Genomic DNA, 27,901 nt, shown 5'->3' on the forward strand with positions numbered 1-27,901 from the left:
TTGTTTATATCAATTTAGCCAAATTGACCCTGTTTAGCCCCGCCCCTCAGCCCCCCGGGGGGTCAGCCCCACCATTTGTACAATTTTGAGTCCCCACCCCATAGTAATGCTACCAGGCAAATATGAGCAATATCAAATGCTCGGTTTCAGAGAAGAAGTCGTTTATATCAATATAGCCCGATTGACCTCATTTGGCCCCGCCCCAGAGGTCCCCAGGGGGTCAGCCCCATCATTTGTACAATTTTGATTCCCCACCCCATAGTGATTCTACCAAGCAAATATGAGCGATATCCATTGCTTGGTTTCAGAGAAGAAGTTGTTTATATCAATATAGTCCAATTGACCACATTTGGCCCCGCCCCTCAGGCCCTTGGGAGGTCAGCCCAATCATTTGTACAATTTTGAATCCCCACCACATAGTGATACTACCAGGCAAATATGAGCGATATCCAATGCTCGGTTTCAGAGAAGAAGTCGTTTATATCAATATAGCCCGATTGACCTCATTTGGCCCCGCCCCAGAGGTCCCCAGGGGGTCAGCCCCATCATTTGTACAATTTTGATTCCCCACCCCATAGTGATGCTACCAAGCAAATATGAGCGATATCCATTGCTTGGTTTCAGAGAAGAAGTCGTTTATATCAATATAGCTAAATTGACCCCTTTTGGCCCCGCCCCAGAGGCCCCCAGGGGGTCAGCCCCATCATTTGTACAATTTTGAGTCCCCTACCCATAGGGATGCTTCTGACGAAATTTGGTGAAATTCCGATCAGCGGTTATGAAGAAGAAGTCAAAGAAGTCAATTGTTGACGGACGGACGGACGGACGACGGACGCCACGGTATGGCATAAGCTCACCTTGGTCCTTCGGACCAGGTGAGCTAAAAAGCAGTATTAGATTGTCATGACTTTTAGCCTGTTAATCAAACAATACCAATCCCTTTATCAGCACTCGGCTGTTTCTGAGTAAATACCTGCATACACATACTAAATATTGCATATTCAGCTCTTCACATGCAGTGAAGGACCCTTAAACTTGTTTAACCAATAACATCACCAGCAGACACAAACAATTGGAATTTGTGTAAATCTGACAAACTGTTGATAGCAGAGCACATTTTTTCACACTAAAACATGTTTATATTATATGGTAAGTATACCCAGAGTTATGAATGGACTTTAGTTATGATGAATAATTTATGACCGCCATGTTTGTAGGGTATAATCTGTAACAGTTTTATGTTTGTAGGGTATAATCTGTAACAGTTTTATGTTTGTAGAGTATAATCTGTAACAGTTTTCTGTTTGTAGAGTATAATCTGTAACAGTTTTGTCACCATTGTCTTATTTCAACACTCAGTACCATTCATTCCATGTCATAAAATCACACACGGCAGGTCAGAGGTCAAGAATTCCAATCAACAAACAGTTGTTTGATCTATATCTATGGTCAAAGGTAACAACATCAATTGATCATTGACCACCGGTTCTTGGGGCCTGACGGTGAGAACAGTTGTGTCCGTATGTTAGGCATAGTGAGACTGGAGGTCATCGAGTGTCTGGGACTCCGTGGAGCTACAGGACTAAAGGTGATCGGACTGTCCGACTGGGGTTTGGCTGAACCAAGTGGGAAACTTGAGGATAGGTTTGACTGCTTCCTCGCTTTCGCTGGACTCTGCCAACTAGAAGTAAGAAATAAAATACATATGGTTTTAATCATATTTTAATACATTTAAATGTCAAGTGTTGTAATTGTAAGCTACTCTTTGCAAATAAATTAAATATTGTCCTTGATTGCATTTTTGTTTTTGGAAGGTTGTGGCACAAACTATATATAGGATCTTTCACCAATTTGTAATTTTAGATAACAACCTTTAAAACAAAAGCATTAAGAATTTTGTTGCTGATCTTTTCTCTTCTTTTCCCTTTATTCCCCACTTTCTGTGAATTATCTGATAACAAGGGAACCTATGAGAGAAGTCTTAAGAAAGATCTAACAAATTTCAGCTGTCAAATTTCAAGACAGCTGCCTGTCAGCAAGTTTGTTTTCCCATTCTGACTCAAAATCTAAGAAATTTGAGAAACATCCTTCCCATGCTATTAAAGAAACATTATAGCAATAACAAACTTACAAATGTAAACATCAAAGATGGTCATCTGTCTGCCATTTTGTTTTCTGATCGGACTCGATACTGAATGGGCACAACTAGCTATAAGGATGAATGGGAACCTGCTCATCAAGTTTGAGAAATACCCCCAGTATCCTTACTATCCTAGCAGTACAGTACTTCTCATAATAAAGCGATAGCAAATTGCAAGTGTCAATATCCAAGATGGTCGCTTGTCAGGCCATTTTGTATAGCAAATCAGACTCATATGGTTATAGGGTGGGGATCTCAATGGCTCCAAAGATATATCAAAGAAAGTCTCTAGGGGTGGGAAAAGACCCCGAGGCCTATATTTACAACAGGATTGTGTTAATCTCTTGATGCCAAGCAATGCTATATATGGTTATGGGGTGGGGATCTCAACAGTTTTAAAAAAACAAGTAGTGATTAAAAGGACCTCTGTTTTTCCTATTTGACTCCGTACCTCTGGCCCCAAGGGGATCTGCATAATGATTTATGCAAAATTTGTTCCCCTTCCGCATTGAATGTTTCTGAACAAATTTAGTTAAAATCCATTCAGTACTCTGTGACAAGTAGCGATTTAAACGACTTACCCCAATTTCCCTAACTGGGCCAGGCCCCTCTGACCCCAGGGGAAGGGGTTGAGGGTGGGGGTTAAGAGTCATCATTTATGCAAAATCTGTTCCTCTTTCCCCAAGGATGCTTCTGGCCAAATTTGGTTAAAATGTATTTAGTACTTTATGGGTAGTACTTATTTAAAGGAAATATTGATGGACGCAAGGCGGACGGATTGACAACGGAGGGACAAACAACGGACACCACGTCTTGGCATAAGTTCACTGGCTCCTTGGGCCAGGTGAGCTTAAAATTGTACTGATTTTTTATGTATGTTACATGGCTTGGTCATAAGACTGGCTTAGTCATCAGACTATGCCTATGTTATTTCCTTAAACACAGACATAATGTCCATGTACAGGGTATCTCTTTACTCTGATTCTCCCTGATGAGTGCAGTAATCGTCATATGTTATCTATATGACTTTTATGAAGTGGAAGTTTTTTTTATATAAAAACACCTACATTATATCTATACACACTGAATTGTACTTTATTTTATTTCCTCCGGATAATGGTAATGACAACTTCCTGGTGAATCATGTTATTTCCTGCTATTTACTTGTATATGTGGATAGATGTACATTCCAGGTAAACTATTTTTATCGTCAGATCTTCTCAGAAGTATATAGCAGGCTAATTAATTAAACATAAATTATCAAATATTAATAATCATAATGTATGAGCAAGCTAATATTTACAACAACTGAAAGAAAAATGATGTTTAATTCTTTTCTAACTTACAATTAAAGTGGACTGTTAAGACTACCAGTATACAAAATTAAATGTATAATCAACAATCCACATGATAAACACAGGCATATAATTAAATATACTGTTAAAGTCCTCCGTTTGAACAAGTGGTGATATCCATATACATAAACACCATTCATCCAAATGTAAACTTTGTGTTTTTCTGGTTATTTTGGTGAAAATTGTTTTATTTTTTCTTCTGTTGTACAGCAAAAGAAGGAAAATGGGATAAAAATGAGAAGCATAGCTTGCTTGATTACTGTACATTTTCTCACAAATAAAAAACTTAAACTTAGATATTTCTGAAATTTTGATAAGTTCATTGGGAAAAATAAACAGCATAATTTGGTTTTGGAGAGGCATCTTGGTTGGTTACAGGTTATACATCTGTTATTGCTGCCATGGATTGTATCCCCCTCTGTTGAGACTTGTCCTATATCCATCCTGTACGTCCACAGGGCCAGACAGCACCCAGGCATGGAAGAGGCAACTTAACTTTAAGGTAGGCTAGGTAGTCTGTACAGCACTCTTATTCAGTCCAGGTTGAACTCAATCTAATTAAAATTAGACTTGTTATTTCCGCTCCTGTATAATACTCTACGATACACTTGGCTTCCAAGTTTTTACGAGGCCGAAAAATAACAACATTTTGTTGGCTCTCCTTCCTTAACATCCTCATCAATTTCCAGCTCAATGGTACCAGTCGAACTGGAGAAGAAGTTTAAAATGTGTTTTTCAAGATGGCTGCCATGCCGGCCATCTTGGATTTCTGACTGACCCGATAAATAACAACACTTGGTCAGGACCATCTCAGGATCATTTCTGGTAAGTTAGAGCTGAATCCCACGTGGAATTTGAGAAGTTTGAAATAGGCATTGTCCAGAACAAGAGGCCCAAGGGCCTTAACGGCCATCTGACTCTAAATTAAAGACCCTTATACTATTGTAGTATGTATTCTCTGTAGCAAGTATAAAGTGGCACTGTTGGTCATGCAGCTGGCCTGCCTGGATTTCTGACTGACCCAATAAATAACAACACTTGGTCAGGACCATCTCAGGATCATTTCTGGTAAGTTAGAGCTGAATCCCACTGGTGGAATTTGAGAAGTTTGAAAAAGGTGTTGTTCAGGAAAACCAGGATTGAGCAATCATGTTATAAAATGGCAGCTGTGGCGGCCATCTTGGATTTCAACTGACCCGAAAAATAACAACACTTGGTCAGGACCATCCCAGCATCATTTCAGGCAAGTTTCAGCTCATTCCCACTGGTGGAACTTGAGAAGAAGTTTGAAATGTGAAAAGTTTACGCATGGCGGACGATGACGGACGAAACATGATGACTATAGGTCATCCTGACCCTTCGGTCAGATGACCTAAAAATACTGCTAATCCTCTGGATGTTACATTGAAAGAAGAACAGAAAACGATTAAACAATATCTCGTCGACAGGACGGATGGTGTTGCCAACTGGATTTCGAAATTCGTTACCGTACAGTAGACACGTTATAATTATATTCCCTTTCAAACTAATTTTTTTCATGATGCTGTTGCCTTCACTGTCTATCTCTCGTATGATGAAGGAAAAACCAAACGGACAGCAAACGTTTGTTGAATTATCAATTTGTTGAGGTATCTTGATGAGCCGGAGTGTTTGAAGCCATGTGGTTTACTGTTGCTATCGACCATCGGAATACCTCAGGAATGGTCTGTAAGTATTTATACTTCCGAAGAATGAAATCACACCGACAATTTCATAGGCGGCGCGTTGATTGGCTGAGCTCAAAGGTCATGCTGAAATGACCTCCTACGGGGCATCGTTAGTTCTTGTTTTGCAGTGTATCGTAGAGTGTCACAGAGGAGTGGAAATTTCAAGTCTAATTTTAATTAGATTGGGTTGAACTCGAACTCCACATGAGAGGCATGTTTTGAATACATAATCTATAAAATTTGAATAGATAATGTACCCCCCAGCCCCCAACACCCACCCCCCTCTTTATTATATATATATATACCTGAAAGTAGAGTCAGTGGCGTAGGATAGTACTTGTGCCCTCCACTTCTGCACTGTAGGGTACCGATCATTGTCCACAGGAGCACCCTCCATGGCCCGATAGGCATCAAGGTCTGCTTTGGTAGGGCGGTACCTGTAATAGCCAATTGCATATGGTTGAATTAACGTATTTATTATACAATGGTGCAATATACATACTGTATCAAATAAAAGAGGTTTTTTCCAGGTTTGACATGTACATAACCTAATCTCCCTTTCCAAATTTGGGTGGTCGGGTGGCACAGTGGTAACACACTTGCCTTTCACCTAAGCGGCCGGGTTTGATTCCCCGATCGGACGTGAAAAGGTATGGAGTCACCTGCCCGACCACGTGGGTTTTCCCCGGATACTCCGCTTTCTTCCCACAGTAAGACCCCTCGCATGCTTCCATCCGGGCCAACAAGCGTGATTTGTTTCGCAAATGTTGTAAAATAAATAAAGTTTACATTTTTCCAAATTTTTCATATACTTTATTTCTACCCTTACAGCAAACCCAAGGGCCTAAACCGGTCATCGGACTACAAAGACATGTACATACAGCAGGAAGAATGATTTTCACCTTTTCAGATCCCACAATTTGTTTTCCAATCTATGACAGTTGTGGGTAACTATCCGAAGTAGCCATCAAAAAGCATTGATCATGAAAGCAAATTTGATTTTAATTTTTAGCTATAATTTCCCTTAAATTTTTTGGTCCCCATCACTCTGTCCCCAGTGGTTGAACCAATTAAGTACCATTATTTAAGAAATGACTGTCCTCCCCAAATGAGGTTTGAGGCCAAATGTGTTGTAATCCACACCAGCAGAATTGTGAAATCAAAATTTTAGCTATATGCTCCCAATTTGGTACAATACCCATGCATCTTAAGATCTGTCCCCAGTGGTTGAGCTAGCTTCATTTAGTTTATAAGACATGATGGCCCTCCTGCAATGATGATTGAGAACAAATTGTATTGTAATCCACTCAGGCATAAAGAACTATTTTTAAAGCTAGCTTTTCAGCTAAGTTTCCTGTTTGGAACCCTGCCCCTCTGTCTCCAGAGGTTGGACCAGCCTAATCACCAGTAATTAAGGAATGATTTTACATCCTAAATGATGTTTCAGAAATCCACCCTGGCATTAAGGAGGAGTAGTGTATGGAAAGGAAAACACCTTGACCTATAAGATTATGGACAGCACTACAACATAAAACCCAAAATTCATTACTGAATGTACAGCTACAAACCGGTACCACACCCTTTATCTTTCTTCCAAACAATCAACTTTCATCAAAATCCAACATGAAATGTGAGAGTTGCATTCAGGAGGTCTATATAGGTATACTAGCTACATACTAGTAATTCTGCAGAATAATTTCAAGTTTCACAAGCCATAAAATCGCCAAAATAGTCAAAACAACAAGCAGGCACATGCATGGGCCTTTTTGGCTCCACCCATCGATCAGCCCTTGGGGGGTCTGTAAGGGCCATCAAATATTGAAAATTCTAACCAAGTTTGTAATAGATCCAATGCATATATATGGCAATCCATCAACTGTTGTTCAGAAATGTGATTTCCCCATATAAACTAAATCAGTTTACCCCCTCCCCAGGATCATGAAATCAACAATTTTGATATTGAAAGCACTCAATTAATTAGACACTGTCAACTGTGATCATGATGAGTAATTAACATAAAAGTTATCGGGGTACTATAAGAATTTTGAAATTTCATTAAATTTGACCCCTTTTCCCCCTCCCTCAGGTCCTTGGGGGAAGGAGAGAGGAGCCATATAATTCATAATTTTGATTGACCTGAATTTGGCCATGGAAGCGATTTTAGCAAAATTTCATTGAAATTATCCCTGAGGCCAATTTTCATCTAAATCCATTAAGAAATAAGTAGTGTTTATAAAGAATTATGGACAGAGAGGCAAAACTACCCTGTCAGCCATATGACCAAGGTCATTAATAAAGATCTGCTTGCATTTTTTTTGGAGGGCCATTTTGTTCTTTCAGTCAATTTCAAATGTTAAAATGCAGATCTTATGATGGGGAACATTTTAGAGTTAAGACCTACATTACAAGTATGAGAAATGTTTGAAAAATAAAAGCATTGATCTTGATTGTTACAGGTGTCCAAATTTATGTACATAATGTAGCTAATTATATAACATATAATGATCTGTGAAAATTATGTCTGAAGATAGTGAAGTACAATGTAGCTATACCTACGTATACTGTAATAAGATTTTTAAAACTGCTGCTGTAGCTGCCATCTTGAAAATCACATGGATTTGAAAGGCTTAGAAGTATAGAGATGCGTATAGGCCTAAGGGCTATTAATGAACTAACCTCTGCTCACATCATAAATTCTAACAAGATTTTCCCAGTGACTATATCAAGATCAACCATGTCAGATCTTGGTCATGAATACAGCATGAAACTGAATTTCACTAGGGTTATATATCTGGACTATTTGTGTAGCTACGAGGGCTGATTGATATGTTGTGAGCCTCATATATATATTGAAGGATTTTAATTTTGCCAGACATATTGTATTATTTTTCAACATAATCCATTTCAGTATCTATACACTTTTGCCAGTGGTGTTTAGCTATAGGGCCTCAATGCCACTTTTATAGAACTCATTTTCTTGGCTGTTCAGAAAGTCACCCACTGCATGTATGATGTCATCATCGGACTGATAGTGGGTGCCTGAAATAGCTGTTTTCAGTTTTGGAAATAGATGAAAGTCTGATGGAGCAAGATCAGGTGATCAATAAGGTGGATATTAAATCAATTTAAAGCCACAATAGTGAATGTCAGCCATATGGCAATGACAGACTTGTGAACAGGAGCATTGTCCTGATGGAATAACACACCTTTAGTGAGCTTTCCGCAACGCTTTACTTTAATATTTTTCTGTAACTGCCTCAGAAGTGAAGTGAAGCATAGTATGTGCTATTGATTGTTTGTCCCTTGGAGATAATCTAACAACAGAATACCATCTGCATCCCAGAAAACCGAGGCCATAATTATATGATCTTCATATGGCCAGTTGATGGAACAGTCTTTGCCTTCTTTGGCTGGGGAGAGCCAGGGTGCTTCCATTGTTTCGATTGTTGTTTTGTCTCCGGGGTAAAATGATGGATCCATGTTTCATCCATAGTGACAAATCTCTGAAGAAAGTTGGCACTGGTGTGTTTTTTGATCAACTGTCAGAAGTTTTGGTACTCATCAGGCCTAAAGCTTTCTCATTACAAGATCCTCCGTCAGAATATAATGTAATCTTTCTTGCGAAATATTAATGCCAACTCCATTGGATAACTTTAATCTTTTGACCATTTCTGGGGTTGCAACATTGACAGGCCTTCCAGGATGGGAAGGGGGGGGGGGGGGGGGTGTCATTTCTGAAGGCTCTGTCGCGATCAGCCATGCGTAAATTCCGCCACCCACCTTTTTACTGTAGCATAATATATGAGGAGGCGTGTATCTTTCCCAAGTACACTGTACTAGTGTTGCTACACAATATCATTATGGATATCTTCAGGTGTTAAACCCATTTTTATGCAAATATTCGATCACTTAAGAAATAATTGTTATTTTTTGTTGTTCACTGGTGTATGAACAGCATGACGAGCGTTGTTGAAATATCTGTCAAAAAATGCCGTTCATACACCATGCCAGGCCAGTGAACAACAAAAAAACTTTTAAAAAATCATAAGAAACAGTATTCTACGTTCATTATACGTAGTTACGAAACAGCTGAATGATCGATGTAACAGCGTAACAGATAGTTCCAATTTGGCGGGAAAGGTAATCAGTACACAAGTACACAAAATACAGTTCCACACAAATTCATTATTTTAATCATCATGAAAGAAAAATATTGAAATGTTGTCTTCAATTTTACAATTATTAACAAGTTTTAAAGTTGATAAAACACTGTTTCATGTGTAATCAAACGCGATTTTATATTCACACTTCTGCATTCTCAATGTTGACGGCACCGTCAACAATGTACTGTATGTAATCATACGTGGCAGGTTAATTGTTCACCTAGGAATGAACGCTAATTTTGTTAGTACCTTCATATAGAGAACACACAGTGGAAATGTAAATATTGCTCTTTCACCGATTTTGTCCATTTTGCAAAAGCCGTTTGTCTTGTTTACTTTAGAGTGCTACCTCGTCGATATAAACTAAGCAAATGAGACCAGTCCTTGGGTACACGGCCCTATATAGTCAGAGAATAGTGGGACTTAAAAAGAACATCCTTGAGTAGCTGGCATCCTTCAATACAAGGCTCGCAACATACACATGTATCAATCATCCCTTGTAGGTGCTACCTTGATCAACTTGTCATTTATATAATTAGGAGAAGCAGACCAATTATATATAAGTGATAATCACACTTTTTCAAGATTTCTATCATATGGTCACCACCTTAAAAGTAACACTGATCCAAATTTCTACAAACTATAAACTATAAATTAAACAATGCCATGCATATGGTTATTAGTGAATGTCCTGTCTCCGTAAAATTATCAAACAAGTTGCCCATGGGCCATACTGTTGTTGAACCATCCAATACAAATTAAATAAACTGTGGCTTCAGAGAGTAAAATGTTTCCTCATTGGACATTAGTTCGCTTAAAGTAGGCAGGGCTTCGATTCAAGGACACTGACTTGTTGTGCATGTGTGTCCGGCTGTGTACAGGGGTTCCCCACAATTAGAATTCAAACTTGCACTATTTGCTTAAATTACAATATTCATATAATTATGTGATTGTGTATACCGATGGTTGACTAGAAGCTTCTTTCAGGTTAAAAAAAAAAAATTGTTACTCATTTGAAACAAGTTAGACCAAGATGATGACTATTCCAAACTACCAATGCTGATGAAGATCATAAATTTAGTTGCAGCAGCATTAGTACTAATTGTAGGCCTAATCATGATGGTACACAAACATGTCGGGGGTTGCGACAGTTCTACCTGCAATCTGTTGAACTCGATCAACCGACCGAAAAACGATATGCTGACGATATTATTGTTCTTCTGGATATTACAAATTCCAATTTCTGTCATTATTTTTATCAATGTGGACATGCATGTATCATTTCCCAGTGTTGTCATTTTTTTTATTCAAACTCAGCATGCTTCAATTACATCCAATCACCACCCTCTTAACACGGGAAACATGCAGATTACTGATCAGTACTTTCAATACAATCAACACTCGTTCAGGTAGTGAAGTACTTCAGTTGTCCACAGAAAGAGTTCAACGGCAGTAATATGGTCACCCGACTTTTAAAAGACCCTTTAGGTCCCTTTATATGCTATGTACATGTACACCCAGTTGCAGTATAAAGTGGTACTGGCAAAATGTAAACGCACACCATTGGTCAGAACCATCTCAGAAACATTTCAGGCAGGTCTGAGTTGAAATCAACAGGTGGAATTTGAGAAGAAGTTTGAAATATGTTTTTCAAAATGACCCCCATTGCAGCCATCTTGAACTGAAAAATAACCCTTTGCCAAGACCATCTCAGTATCATTTCAAGAAAGTTGGAGCTGAATATCAATGTTGGAATTTGAGAACAAGTTTAAGTCATTTTTTTTAAAAAGATGGCCACTATGGTTGAGGTCATCTTGGATTTCAGACTGACTCAATAGATCTATGAACACTTCATCAGGACCATCATCTCAGGATCATTTCAGGCAAGTTTGAGTTGAATCCCAATGGTGGAACTCAACAAAAACATTTAAAATGTGGTTTCAAACCAACCCAATTAAACAATGTGTGAAAAGTTTATGCATGGCAGACGATGATGGACTAAGCATGATGACTATACATACCGTATTTGACCTAATAAGGGCGCAGGGCGCGGGTAAATGACAGTGGGGGCGCCCTAATTAAGATTAGTTATTCTGAAGTTTTATGAAACAGACTATACCTTATAGCAGAATACCCAAGGTTGTGGAAACGGTAAAATATTCAGTCATAAAAATATTCCAGATGAAGATATCTATTCATTATCATATATTAAGCTTAAACATCACTTGAATACTCCTGTAAACTTGTAAACCATGCCAGCTGATCTTTAGACCAGAGAACGTGTGTTCCACCATTTATGTTCAAATGGAACTCTTTTGTGTTCTATTTATAGAAACAGGTGATTTCCCAGATCATATCAGACATCGTTTTCTTTGACCTAATAATTGATTTACAATGTCTTTTACTAGCTTTCTGTTCTGAACAAAAGTTATTTATCAACAAGAATGAAGTCTTTACTTTATCTTCAAATAAAGATGGTAAGTTATTATTTGTATGTGTGTTTAGTTTTGGGTGCTGAGAACTTTGCACTGACATGTCATATGTAGCCTGTAGGAATACACAAAATGTGGCGAAAACATGTGTTCCAGTTACTTAATTTGCTGAAGAAAATTGAACACATAAGTAGTAAAATATTTCACATGAATTATTACTTTTTAACACCATTTTGACACTCAGTCATAGATTTATTTCCTTGAAAAAAGGTAGGGGCGCCCTTATTAGGGTAGGCGCCCTTATTAGGTCAAATACGGTAGGTGAAATGACCTAATAAGGAAAAGAAACCATAACAGGACAAAATGGCTCTTATATATTACATGTATATATATATACTTACCCATGAATGAAGAACATCTTTGACTTCAGGCTGTTACTAATGGCTAGAGCCTGTGTAACATCACGCCCAATGAAATTAAACTTCACATCAATAATAGCAGGCAGATTAGCCTCCACATCTATGCTTTTATCCATCTCATGGTCAACATGAATAACCTTGAATGGAATGTCAATAAAAAGGTGCATTTCTGCAACACTACAGTGGAACGGTATCACAGCTACATCAGCAATAATCATGTCACTTTTTAACAAAAGTTCCTCCTTCAAGTCCACAACAATGTCTTGTCTTGTTGGTGTAGGAGCAGATCTGTAGTTACTTACATTTTCCAAATTTTTTCTCTCATTTAGAGTTTCAAATAAAGATTCAAACACAATGCCAGAAATTTTATCTCTGTCCATCTCTAGTGTCACATTAAGACGATTGGAGGCGTTTTGCCAGTCAATACTGGAGCTATCCTCTGACTGACTAACAACACTCTCCTCATCCTGCACCTCAACTTTCTTTTTGAAATTGTTTGTCAGTTCGTTTATACTATCATCTAATTCTGAGTTCTGTGACTGAGTGAGTGAAGAGGGATCCTGATCACTTTCAGAGCCAAACGATGGCTGTTTGCTACTCCTCCAATTCATGTCAGCTTTTGCAGCAGAGGACTCTTTCAGCTTTTCCGATTCAAGTTCCTCCCGTTCAATTTTTGTCAAAGGTGGCCGTTTCCAAACACTTACTGGGATGTTATTTTGACTAACAGCTTCTCCTCCTTCATGGGCGGCAATGTGAGCATTGTATGTATCATTGGCTTCCTTAAAGTAGGGAACTTTTCCGTAGGGCTTTACTGACATATATGAAGAATCCATAGGATAGTCGCCAGGGGAGGAAATGTACTGGGAACGATTTCCCATACAGGAGGTACAAGTTACAAACTTCGAGATTCCTCTTGGAGAGGAACGGGAACGATCCAACAGAGACAGCTTGGCAAACAAAGCAGACAGACAGGAGATGGGGCTTCCATTGCCTGTAATACTGTCTGTTGACTGAAACATTAAGTCACTCCTTTCCATTGACCGATTAAGGAGACCTGCCCGTCCATAACCGTAGCTGTCACCACTGACAGGGGTACTGTAGAGATTCTGGTTGCGTAGATAGGAACTTCTCATAGAAGGAGGTGTTCCATTGTTGACTAACGGCCCACCACCATTTTCTAGTTTACACGCTCCTCCATTCTGAATCTGAGGTTCCCGTTTAGGAGAACTAAACGCTTCTTCACCCAGATCAATGGAATCAAAATCATTTTCTCGATCAGAACTTTCCAAGTCTTTTTCAACTTCTTCTCTCAAGGCTAACAGATTCCATGAAAAGTTACTGTACTGGCTTATTCCAATGTCAGTTCCTGCCCCGTTAACATGGTTCATGGCTAGCAGGTCAAGTTTCTCTATACCATCAGCAATACACAAAGCAATTCTTTGTTTCTGGAAATACTCTTCCAGTAAGTCTAGTCCATCTTCTGAAGAGAGGTCAGCGTATGTCTGCAGGAATTCCCAGTACTCGAGCCAAGGGACTTGCATTTGGTGTGCCAAGTCTCTGTGTGATAGAAAAGGTTTGAATAATTTTGAATAAATATTGCAACAACTTTTCAAAATAAACTGATTTTTCAATATATATATTTAAAACAATTCCAGTAGTCTTCTGAATTTAAAGCATTAACATTCTAATACAATTTTATAATTCCATTTTACCATAAACATTGATAACCATACATGGCAGTCAATGCTACTTTTATGTTTTAAGTATTAAATAAGAGCTATTCTACAAATAGGGTTAAGGATAGGGGCACTTAAAATTGGTATGTTGGTTGATGGGTCTAAATAATATTTAGAAATGTATCAAAGGTCTCATGAAAACATCTCCATACAGTTAATTGTTGGGGTTGCAGTTTCACATAGAAGCTGTTTACTTTTAACATTCCATATCAATTTTCACTTTTCTTGTACCACCCATAATACTCATCATATGCCTATGACATTGCATCTTCAATACTCTAGGTGTTATGCTAAAACTCAACCAAGGAATATGTCAGGGCAATCAAAATCAAAGGCACACAACTAGCTATTTGACTGAAAAAACCACCTTGTCAATTGCTAAGCTGATGAGTTTCTTTTGAAAATTACTGAGGAGCAGTAACAAAGCTAATTGCTAGCCAAAGGATCAAACTAGTGATTGTGTCTTATCCACAATATGGTGATGACTCAGCCTTTGATTTTGTCATGATAAATTCCAGAGGTGTTGAAAGCAAAAGTGAACATAATGGAGGATGACAACTTCATTAAACTCTTACTGCTGATAGGAGGGATTGTACCAGGAATATCTTTATATTAGTCAAGTACTGACCGGCCAAGTCGCTCCATTCCTTTGTCACTGTCCTCACGTCGAGTAATGACAAACTTCCTGCGAATATAATCCGGACTTCCACTCGGGGGTGTAGTCCATTGCTTGTGGAACTGCTCTGCCTGTAACACAAGAAGAAGTCTGAACAAATCAGCAATAACTATCTGGTCATATGTATCCACTGTAAATAATACTTCTCTGTATAGCTGTACTAGTTATGTATCCAATGTACATAATACTTCTCTGTATAACTGTACTGGTTGTGTATCCACTGTACATAATCAATACTTCTCTGTATAGCTGTACTAGTTATGTATCCACTGTACATAATACTTCTCTGTATAGCTGTACTAGTTATGTATCCACTGTACATAATCAATACTTCTCTGTATAGCTGTACTGGTTATGTATCCACTGTACATAATACTTCTCTGTATAGCTGTACTAGTTATGTATCCACTGTACATAATCCATACTTCTCTGTATAGCTGTACTAGTTATGTATCCACTGTACATAATACTTCTCTGTATAGCTGTACTAGTTATGTATCCACTGTACATAATACTTCTCTGTATAGCTGTACTAGTTATGTATCCACTGTACATAATACTTCTCTGTATAGCTGTACTGGTTATGTATCCACTGTACATAATACTTCTCTGTATAACTGTACTAGTGATGTATCCACTGTACATAATCAATACTTCTCTGTATAGCTGTACTGGTTATGTATCCACTGTACATTATCAATACTTCTCTGTATAACTGTACTAGTTATGTATCCACTGTACATAATACTTCTCTGTATAGCTGTACTGGTTATGTATCCACTGTACATTATCAATACTTCTCTGTATAACTGTACTAGTTATGTATCCACAGTACATAATTAATACTTCTCTGTATAGCTGTACTAGTTATATATCCACTGTACATAATACTTCTCTGTATAGCTGTACTGGTTATGTATCCACTGTACATAATACTTCTCTGTATAGCTGTACTGGTTATGTATCCACTGTACATAATACTTCTCTGTATAGCTGTACTGGTTATGTATCCACTGTACATAATACTTCTCTGTATAGCTGTACTGGTTATGTATCCACTGTACATAATACTTCTCTGTATAACTGTACTAGTTATGTATCCACTGTACATAATACTTCTCTGCATAGCTGTACTGGTTATGTATCCACTGTACATAATTAATACTTCTCTGTATAGCTGTACTGGTTTGTATCCACTGTACATAATCCATACTCTGTATAGCTGTACTGGTTATGTACTAGTGATGTATCCACTGTACATAATCAATACTTCTCTGTATAGCTGTACTGGTTATGTATCCACTGTACATAATACTTCTCTGTATAGCTGTACTAGTGATGTATCCACTGTACATAATCAATACTTCTCTGTATAGCTGTACTGGTTATGTATCCACTGTACATTATCAATACTTATCTGTATAGCTGTACTGGTTATGTATCCACTGTACATAATACTTCTCTGTATAGCTGTACTAGTGATGTATCCACTGTACATAATACTTCTCTGTATAGCTGTACTAGTGATGTATCCACTGTACATAATACTTCTCTGTATAGCTGTACTAGTTATGTATACACTGTACATAATTAATACTTCTCTATATAGCTGTACTGGTTATGCATCCACTGTACATAATACTTCTCTGTATAGCTGTACTAGTTATGTATACACTGTACATAATTAATACTTCTCTGTATAGCTGTACTAGTGATGTATCCACTGTACATAATCAATACTTCTCTGTATAACTGTACTGGTTATGTATCCACTGTACATAATCCATACTTCTCTGTATAGCTGTACTGGTTATGTATCCACTGTACATAATCCATACTTCTCTGTACAGCGGTACTAGTAACATTCCTCAATACTAAACATATATGTATACCCATACAATGTATTGCTAGTATTCCTTACTTCTAAACGTATATTCTAACATCTCACTACAATTATGTGAAATACTTCCTAACACCAGGGTTCACCCTAGACCCAAAAATCGTTGGCCATTTTGACAAGATTTCAGAAATTGTATGGGCCAAAACAGAAAATTGAAGAAATTTGTGAGTTTTGGTTGGCCATTTTGGAAAAAATGGGGCAAATGGACACATGGCCCCCTCCAGAGTTATCCCTGTAACACTATAACATATTTCAATGCACTTGCTCTTTCTTTCAAAATATTTTTGTGCACACTACAACACAGCCAGATCATTCATTTTTAACTTCAGATCTGTAGTTTAGAAAATGGACTTATACTCCATGCAAAAACATGTTTGAGAAACCAATATTCTTCATATTGTCCCTTGATAAGCATCACTTGTGTCATACGAGTGGATTTTTACCAATTTACTAGTACAATGTACAGTCATATTAACTTTTTTTTTCGTGAAATAAAGACCTTTCTACACGTGTTCTTTTGACAATGGGTTCTTTCATATTGCCCTTTAGGCTGGTAAATTTAGTTAAAATCTTTCAATTGTTACTTAAAGTATTTCACAGATTTACCATTTGCCTAAAAAGGAAACTCAAATTGATATCAGATTATTATAAATATTTATTTAATGATCAAACTTCACTCAAATGTTTATTGACATTAAATAGTACTTTTACCTGTCTTTCCAAGACTGATAGAAGTTAATGGAAAACTTGTGAACTTCACCTGGATTGTTGATAAGATACTTAACGTACCCTTGAAGGGGTCATGGGTCCTGCACATGCTTTAACAGCCATCAGTGGATCCTTAGGGCTCCATGAAGAGAATGGGACATTCATGGCAGGATTTTTACTGTCAGGTGACCAGGGTGGACCAATCACAGGCTGTGTGGTGTTATCTTCAGACCTGACTAGCGGCACATAATACTGACCTAAAGATATAGAAACCATACATTTGTACAATGAGTTTGTCTAGACATAAGCATTTGCAACTGCTTATTATCTATAGAAAAACTTGCCCCTACCCCTTCTTTATCAACAAGGTGTAACATTTGAAAAGTTGAAAGTAGGGATACGTTTCGATTCATTTTTAGTCTAAGTTCAATCTGAAAAAATTTCAACTGCACACAAACTTCAGTAACATATTTCATTTAGAGTCCTTAAATATCAATGCATGTTATTTTTTTGTGACATGTGACAATGATTTAAAGATGAGAAAATGAACCAAAAGCGGTCATGATACTTGACGATGCTGGAACAGAAGTAAGCCATACATTTTGGAGTGGTTTTACAACGGGCAGTCTGATTGGTCAACAGCTCTGTAAACAATACTAACTACAGTAAACTCCGGTTTTCAAGAAGTCAGTCGGACCATGAAAACAACTTCGTAGAAACCGGACTTCGTGAAACACGACTAGTCCTCGAACTCCCTGTCTAAAATTAGTCTCGATATATATACCGTTCACCAGCTGGCTAGCTAGACCTAGCATAAATGTGTAAACACTAACTGTATGATCAGTATTTAAAAACAACAATCACTGGACATTTTGTTAAAATTGTGTTACATTTTAATTATTATTTACAAATTGTTATTAACACAACGTAAGCTAAACGCATGCATTGAATCATGTGTACATTAGCCTATATACAGTACACGTGTACGTATCAGTTACACAGGAAAACATACCGGCGAGCGATCATCGAACTTTTTTTTTCATACTTTCGTAAAAAAGTCAGTCATTTGTTTCTGTTTTGAAGAATAATGACACTTGTCAGCAAAGTCAGAAAGTTCGGTGATACACGCAAACATTATTTCATCGACATTCTCGCGTGACTCTACGAACATTTTTATTTTGTCAACACTGTCCACGAACTCTACGAGAGTAGGAATTTTCAATTCAACCACGGTATCACTATCGCTGTCCGACTCAGTCTTCCGATTTGTTATCCATTTTGTTTTTTATTTCCTCAATAGCATCACTCTGTGTGTTTTTTTTTTTGATTGAATTCCTTTGTCGACATCAATCAAAATTTGGTGTTTCGTTTGAAGATCCAATATCTTTCTCTTTTTCGGAGTAGCCATTTTGACACCTTCCTTCGTGTATAAAGTGACAAACAAATGAACAGTGACTTGTTTTTACAGCGATTTATATCGGGTAGGGTTAATGAGTTGTTTTCACAGTTCGTACATACAGGTAAATTATCCCGTGGGGACTCCCATACCATATCGCACAAAGCGATAGTTCGTACATAGCGACTTCGTGAATACAGGATTAATTTACAAAGGTTTATATAGAGGCTCAGTAGGGGATTTTTAAAGACTTCGTGAAATGCGGTATATCGTTAAATCCGACTTCGTGAAATGTGGAGTTTACTGTATAATTGTTGATCAATCAGATTGTCTGTTTTAAAACAGCTCTAAGATAGATAGTAGATACCCTACTTCTGTTCCACAGTCAATGCAATGTTCAACCTTGAAGTGTTCCACCTTGTTGATATAGAAGGACTAGGGGCTAATTAATATTTGTTTTCTATGAATGCTAAACCAGATGCAGATGCCTGTGGTCAAGGTCATTTCATTTGTTAACAAACAAATGCATTCTCTCAACAAGATACCTGTTAATTGTTCTTTATATTGGATTTGGTGACAGCAAACAAACTGTGAAATACATGAGACTCTAAATTTTTCTTTCAGTGATTTCACAAATAGGATTTTTAAGACCTTGAATTAAGATCAAGATTAGCAAACAATACTATACCTTCCAATAATTCTTTAATTTCATCTTTCAAATTTTCATCTGGGTTAGAACATCTACTGCAAATCACCTGTCACAATATATAAATACATGACATTTTAAATCTGACAAAATCCTCGCAAGCCAGATATTCAGGAAATGGAACATTTTTTTAAAGAGATAATTGAGGTAATGGTCAACAGAAGAGACCATATGCCTAACTGCTACTTGAGTGAATATTTACATTTGCAAGGCATTTATCAATGATATCAACTAACTAGCAACTTAAATGAAGTTAAATGCTTAATTTTGTCAAAGGATAAATTCTAAAAATAAATGTGTACAGAAATGCATTTATATAGCTGGGTTCTGCTGGGTTGGACTTAAGACTTAATGATAAGGTAGATTTTCATAAAAATACAGAAATAAGCTCTCACTTGACTGAAATGGAAAGTGGACTTAAAAGCAATACATGTAGAACATGACAGGGATGAAAATAGAATATATCAACAAAGGCTGAAATATAGTTTTTTGTTTAAACTAGTATGGAATAAGCTACCATAAATCACTTATATTTCGCAAGTACTTAATTCCGCAAACTCACCTCATAAGACTTATCAACGAATACATAATTTTGCGAATTATGATCACAAAATGACTTCGAATTTCATGAATGACATTAGCAAGTCGGCGATAGTTCCTTGTTGGTGGCCATTTTGTTTGAGAGTCATGTGACAGTACCAGAATCGTCATGTGATTCAGTCATGTAATATCAGTGTCTCTTCATAGTTACTGAATTGTATTACGGTACTGGTGTATTAAAGAAAAGAAATATGTTGTTCCGCATGCGTTTATATTTGGAGGGTTAAGTGAGTTGTTTTCAAAGTAAACAAAACTTGCACGCCTGTTCATATGTAGTTAGTCTGGATTATTTCATCAACATGACATGATGCTTTTAAAAGAGTAACCACAGATAATTTGCCTGCCCAACTAGCCCGATTATGATATTGACCTTAAACTGTCGACGATCAAACCTATACATGCTATATGGCTTACAAAGGTGGTGTCTAGACAATGGAAAGAGCCAACAGCTAATTAAGAATGACTGAAAGTTGACAGGACTACAACAGGTTGTGTGTTATTAACATATCTGTGTAAAATGTATGTCTAATCATTTTTTTATGTAGTGACAGTCCACAAAAATTATTTGTACCCCAGTCTATTATTTGCTCTGAATGTTTGAATTAAATTAATATTTTGTTTGACTTCATCTTTGTTATGGTAGATATCTTTTCGAGAATCAAGCAATGTGAAGTATGACATACATGTACATAGTCACGCATACATTAGCTCATTTATCTTACAATAGCGAGCTAAGTAATAAAGTACAATGTCTTCCAGGTAACCATCTGGGATCCCCGGGACTGTAACTGCCATAATTGATTACAAAATCATCACTTGTAGAAGGTAATTTAGTCTAAATTGAAGTACAACAAAAATGTTTAGTGTTTTCTGGTGAAATTAAAGTGTCTTTGTGATATAAAAATTGTTTTTGATATAAGAATACAATTGGTTATTCTGTTACTTTAACGGCGATGTCTGTAAACCAGCTAAGGATTACAGTAGATTCAAAATGGGCGTCACTCATTCATGTCATTTTTATACAAATATTGGCAAGGGATTTGCATTTGCGTCTGACTCTCTTCACGAATTAACTGGAAAATAAATCCCTCGTGAAATATAAGTGATTTACTGTAACAGTATTATGTGAGAGTTAGAAAGGCCAAAATCAGCCAATCGTCTGAATATTAATTTTCATATCCGAGTAGAATATTGATAAGTCAAACTGCTTCTTTTACTTACATCAGCAGCTGTCTGTCCATTGCTGTTACGGAAAAACCGGTCAACTTTTGGGTGAGACACAATCACAGAGACAACATCCTTGTGTCCAAACTTACACGCGAAGTGTAACGGGGATTCACAACTCTGAAATATAAACTTATCCATTGTAGAGGGATTCTAAAATGCTTGTATGTAACATGTTGTAGGATTTTATTGGTGGATAAAATGACAAAAACCCATTATTTCATGATTTTCCATTCAGTTAACGTAAACTTGGCTGTTCAGAATCTTAATACTGGTACAGGAAATATACCTGTCAAGTCTCAAATACACCGGTCAAGTCTCTAACACACCTGTCAAGTCCCTAATATACCTGTCAAGTCTCTAATATACCTATCAAGTCTCTAATTTTGGACTAAAATCTCCTATTTATTTCAGAAAATTTGGCAATCTTCGTTACGATATTCGTTCGATTTTTCCAAATAACAGAGTTTGAGTAACAAATTGAAAATCTCTCTTTTTGAAAGATTATCCTAACTGGAGATTTCCATTTGGTTTTAACCTGCTGACAGATATGAGAAACTTAATTCAGGTAATCTTATACTGACCTATGTCCAATGTTTGCTCAAATGAAATGAAGTTGCTAGAACAGTGACACTGTTGAATAAGGCAGACTAAATGATAAGTACCCCTTTGTCTGGAGTGTTGAGGTATAGATCCACGATGAAGTTGATCCTGTTGGTTCGTGTCAGTTGGGTTTCTTTGGTGTGTGCGTAAAGCTTGTCAATTAAATTTGGATCTTCCAAGGTATCCAGGATGAGCTGGCACATGGCTGGCTGGTTACTCTTGGCAGCCACGTGGAGAGCATTGTAACGGGCACTTTCCTAAATGTCAAAACATGAAAATATAAAAGAAAATTTATTAAATTGTCTAAAAGAAAATTTATTAAATTGTCTAAAAGAAAATTTATTAAATTGTCTAAAAGAAAATTTATTAAATTGTCTTCTGTCTGTATAAAGTATACTTGTATAAATGTTCATCCAAAACATTTCAGTCAGGAATTCAAACAAATTAGGGGCGTAACCATAAACTGGTTACAAGAGTTGTCATAAGACAATATGGCTCGCCAATGCAAGTGGGTTGAATTCAAAATAAGTTCTTTTTAAAGGTCAAATGTCACAATCAAGATTAGCAGGTCTGAAAATGTAGTACCAATGGAAAAAGTCTTGTCACAAGGAACATACATGTGAAATACCTTAAGAGGTATCCTAATTAGTATTCACACAGCACTGTTTTATCAAATCTCTAACCTTGCTGTCTATATGGGTATAGTAATAGCTCTCCTGGAACTCAACTCTGTGAGCTAAAAACCAATTTTTCCAACCAACAATATCTTGCAATACAATAGAATACAGTAAAACATGTTTAGTATGAACAGGCTTATAGCTATTTTATGGATATTGCGAACTGATTCCGATTCCCCAGCAACCCCGGTATTCTCCCTCTTACTTCTATGTAATTCTGTAATTATATTGTGAATTTCACATAGCGAAATATTTTGTATAACGAACCAATTTAGCGGTCCCGTCGGATGAAATTCCGTGTTATTTTAACACTATAGTACAAACCCATCTTCCAAAGTCGGAAAGGCATGCCCTGGTGATCACGACCATGTCACCGAGAGGCGTCCGAGGGCACATTTCAGGGTATATATTTATACGGTTATTGAATCGGTAAGTTGTATTTTCGATGACTTCTGAATAAAGTGAGTTGTTTTATCGATGTTGATGTCGAGTTGTTAATCCATTCTTAGATGTCTTAGTGGGTACACAGTACATGTTTCGCAATGGCTTTATCATCAAGCGACTGAGAGTTAGTGAAAACAAGGCTTCTGGGTTATGATTTAATGCTCACTTAACAGAAGAAATTCTTGTTTAAGAAATTAAGGTTTTTGGTACCCTCTCTTATACTAATTAGTTATTGTGCCTCTTGTGTTGCGACAAAGATACTTGTAAGAATGAGTATTCATACCACCTGAGTCAATACCCAGCATATTGTATGGTCTAGGTATGAGCATTCTAAATGTAGTTGTAAAGATTAACCAATATTAGAGCTGTGTATCGCAAGGTGGGTAACGATACGATTAGTATCCCAATACAGGGGTGACCATACGATACAGTAGTCTTGTTTTTGTTAGTGGTATGTCCGGAATATTTGAGTTTGTACCACTAACCAATATCTCACAAAAAGTTATGTTAATAGCCAGCAGTTCATTATAATTATTAACCTTTTGAAGCAAGTATATTAAGCTAATTTAACAAAAAATGTTTACCTCGTTAAAATGATCTGCTATAGGCTATTTGAGGTGAAGTCACATTGTTACACTCCTTTGTAAGAACTAACAATATAATTAATTACCAGTAATCACTCTGTACCAAACTTTTGGTCAGAGTGAATATCGGTAATTATTTACAGTTTAAAATCAAATTAATCAACCACAGTGCATCAGTACGACAATGTGTTGCCTGTACCTGTAAGATAACAGGGGTGTCTCCACTGCTAATTAGCATGCGAGGGTTTTCCCAGAACATGTTTTCTACCACTCGACATTCGCCCTGCTCTATCTTCTTTCTAAGGGCAGTTAACTCTTGTATCTTTGGGGCTTTGTATGGGCAGCTTTCCACACTTACTCCAGTAGACAAAAATGAAGTCTCGTTGGCAGCCTATTTGGTTAAAAAGAAAAAAAACTCATTGAAAATTGACAATAATATACAGGTACATAAATTAAAAGACTATGAAAGATATATATTCCTAATATATATGTATAATAGATACATGATGAGCTTGAATATCATTTTCTGCCTAAGTTACTTTATTACTAGGTACAATTGATATATCATTAAACTGACATGAGTGCACTTGTTCATCAGTGTATCACCGCCCCTAATTATTCACTGTATTATGGACTTTTCCTGGTCTCCTTTTATGACATTTTCATGAGTCCTTTTAAATCTGTATCACAATGTCATTCAGTAATATATACATTTGTAATAGGAATTGATGATCAAAACATTAATAAAATTACAAATTTACTATATTGTTAATCTAGGCAGGACAGTGCTCTATGTGTGCTCAAAAATCTTCTGTAAACATAAAGGTGTCATTTTAGTAAAAGGGTAGTTTCACTCATATATTGTATATATGTACCTTGGATTCTTTTTTCCATGGAGAATTGACATCAGCAGAATTTAGAGAAAATTCATCAGCTTCCGACTTTAATTTGAACACTTTGAAACGTGCTCCAGTATATTTCTTTACTGTTTTCAATGCCAAATCTTTATCGGTGAAGACAAAGCACATATCTGTAAATAAAGAAGGTAAAATTTTATAAGAATATATACAATGCTTTCAATTTTGTCATCATTTCACACATATTTTTTCTTACTTTTAATTTCATTTGGCTAAAGTCAACTTAAGTCATTTTAAATTGAAACTAGTTAATGTCTAACCAAACTAGTGTGAGCATATACCATTACCAGCTGTTTTCTTGAACCTACCAGTCACTTTTGTGAGCATATCAGTCACTATCTTGAGCCTACAATTGCACTATCATGAGCTTGAGTCTACCAGTGACTTCTGTGAACATTATTGTGAGCCTACCACTAGCTATGGGTCTTGGATAAATTATTGAAACTCCAACAAAACCAGCTGATATTGACCATAATTGATTCCAACAAAAGCAGCCAAGAGTACCTATGCTACTTCAAATATTCATGGATAGAAAACCATAGAATCCATTATAAAATAGCCTTTAGCTCATTAAAATTCAAATTGGCAATATATATTTCCTTTTGGGCTTCATCATTCATCCACAAGGGAGATAACACATTTATTCATATGAAATTTGATAACTCTTTTTCAGTCATATAGTTTGGAAATAAACAATGACCTCAAGACATATGCATGAGTCCCCATTAAACAAGGAGTCAAAAAGGACAGGAATCTAGAGCTAATCATTTTAGTACAGATTATAAACTAAAGGTGAATTTATGACCGACACTCTTCATATAAATCATGTGACAACTTTAAAGGACATAATTATAAATATCACATGACCTTAGCAACTTTAAAAATTCTAGAGAGAAAGATAACCTATACTGTTGATATTTAGTACTGATATCTCTAGTTATTCATTTGTGTCAAAAACCATATGCATACATGTTGTACAGCTTGAGAATAGGAGTGCGGCCACAAAAATAGCTTACCAGATATTATCATAGTTATGATTACCACTATGAGCAGAACAAAACTAGTTTGATCATGGAATTGTTACAAAGACTTTGCTTAACTTTGGTAGACAGTAAAAGACACACAACCAAAAAAGCTAACTGTAGGACTAAGCAGCTGAAATGCCAATATACATGAACAGTCACATTAGCCCCTTTGCACATGAGAATCGTCCTGAAGCTCTTGTATGTGTCAGCTAGAGTAACCTGCCATCCTTAGCATACACAACTATCACTCTTGTTGTTATAGCGACTCATGACTAGACATCCTTTAGCCATCAACAAGTCTCCAGGAACATTATTATTGTGAGTCCCTATGCTATCTGAGCTGAAGGCAACCTACACTACCTGCAGGCCTGTTTGTTGTCACCAAATATAATGTGCACCAGCTGGGATACAATGTATCATGTATGTGATTGTTAATTTGCTGTAATCATGACTCACTCCATAAAGAGAACTGTATATATATATAGCAGTCCAGATTTCTGACTATATCCACCCATGATTTAATGTTGTCTATGTCATGGTTTATAGTCAGAAGCAAAGACTGAACTAGTGCAGTGGTGATTTGTTTAGACTGGCTAATGTGATTAAAACAATACTAACAGATTGTTATCACAGAAAGCCATAAAATCAATATGTGGAAACATATTATGCAAATACAATTTAAAAAAAAATTATCATCACAGTAATTTTCACAATGAAAATATCAGTGGTTTCTTTTCACCTTCAATATCTTCCTTTTGGAAAGTAGTGGGTAAACTGACTCCGTAAAAATGGGATGCCTCTAAGTTGATCTTAGATTCACTGTCTTGATATTTCTCGCCCTCGGGGATAGTTTTGGAACTGGCCAAACCATTCGATACTTTAGTCGATGCATCTGGTGGACAGTTGGTAGCTCCAGCGATAGAAGTCCCATTAACGCATTCATGATTACTTTGATCTTTCCCTGTACCGTTCTCATTTGACAACGAAGTTATTCCACTGTCGTCAGATGTTTTCGAATCCGCGGTCGATGTTGTTTGCTGTGATGCAAGGATTTTTCTCGCCAACCGTTTTTGAAATAATGCAATCGTCGTAGGTAAAATAGGTCCGACAATCTCTCCATGTTCTTTCAATCGCGTCCTTAGTTCGTCTGCAGTGAGTTTTTTTACTTGATCTAAAATATCCTCCATGTTAAGCGTTACTAACCTAGGATTTCTCAATCCTCGCCTGATATTTTCATCTCATTTTCGCCACTTCCGCCTCTTTCCTACCAAACTTGTTTCGTTATCCGTTTTCCGATTGGTTTGCTAGAAATCACTATCCAATGAAATGTTACGTTACATTATAACAGATGCGGAGTCGGGGGGAAGAAAACGTGAGGAGTTGGGAGACGTGCCTATGAGCAATATTGGCGGAAAACTACCAAAGGGAGTTTCAGGTAATTGAAGTGTTTGAAAAGAGTGCATAATATTTCCATGCAATATACAATTTCTTTAAGTAGACACGTTTCATAGGTATCGTGTGCTCAGTTATAAGTAGGCTGCTGTGAAGCAGACGCTTTTTTTCCGAAGTGTGAGAAACACCCCCTTTTGTCAGTTTAGAGTGTTGGTGACGACGACCGTTGAAAAGAAGATGGATTTTTAGGGACCGCTTAAGTGAGTGGCGTGGGAATTGCATAGCAGACCGGTGGCATAATCTTCATAGATGTTAATTGAATGATAATAAAAAAAAATCAAGGGCGAAACACTAAGTTAACTTACTGTGGGTATTTCTGTGGTACTAAATCATACAGTTTCTGTGGTAGCCTACTACATCATCAGTGATATTTCTGTGGTACTAAATCAATGAGATTTCTGTGGTACACATCAATGAGATTTCTGTGGTTCTAAATCAATGGTTAGACCATATATAGCCGTGTAGCCAATGACCTTTGTAACTCTAGAAAATGAGTTTAGTTTAGATCTGTTTTTGTTTTGATGATAATACTGTTTTGTACATATACAGGCCCATTCATTGTACCTGAAATCAGACTGTTGATGTGGGAAAACAGGGCTTCACTCTTCAGCTTTCAGAAGACTATTACATTAAATGAAAGTTTGTTTTTGACTCTTGAAAATGAGAGCTGTAGTGGACTTTTCACTTTGACTTTGTATGTTGGGACTCTTCAGATTTGTGCCCTGCAGATAGTTCACCCTTGGTCAATATAATGTGACCAGTTTGGGTGTCCTGCTGGGTGTATTTGACAGTATGACTTTCAGTGAGGTGACACTATAACGTCAGCATCACAAGGAGACAATGCATGCATGCACTGCATCTCACACAGGGGAGCCTGAGGCCATCCTTAAATGTTTGGTTTGTTTTTGTTTAACGTCCTATTAACAGCCAGGGTTATTTTAGGACGTGCCAGGTTTTGGAGGTGGAGGAAAGCCGGAGTACCCAGAGAAAAACCACCGGCCTACAGTCAGTACCTCGCAACTGCCCCACGTAGGTTTC

General features: G+C 37.0%; 1 protein-coding gene across 1 annotated transcript; it reads right to left on the reverse strand.

Moving 5' to 3' along the window:
• Positions 1–790: 790 nt before the first annotated feature.
• Positions 791–26,659, reverse strand: LOC117329181 (ankyrin repeat and LEM domain-containing protein 2-like). Its single transcript, XM_033886980.1, has 11 exons — positions 26,151–26,659; positions 24,345–24,499; positions 23,669–23,860; positions 21,827–22,021; positions 21,159–21,281; positions 19,320–19,386; positions 17,317–17,492; positions 14,580–14,698; positions 12,198–13,772; positions 5,507–5,638; positions 791–1,681 (listed from the first exon to the last, which is right to left on the reverse strand). Exons 1-11 carry the CDS (start codon positions 26,596–26,598, stop codon positions 1,465–1,467), a joined length of 3,399 nt encoding a protein of 1,132 aa, XP_033742871.1. The 5' UTR covers positions 26,599–26,659; the 3' UTR covers positions 791–1,464.
• Between the last annotated feature and the right edge of the window lie 1,242 nt (positions 26,660–27,901).

The sequence above is a fragment of the Pecten maximus genome, chromosome 6 (assembly GCF_902652985.1).
Source record: "Pecten maximus chromosome 6, xPecMax1.1, whole genome shotgun sequence".
NCBI lineage: Eukaryota > Metazoa > Mollusca > Bivalvia > Pectinida > Pectinidae > Pecten > Pecten maximus.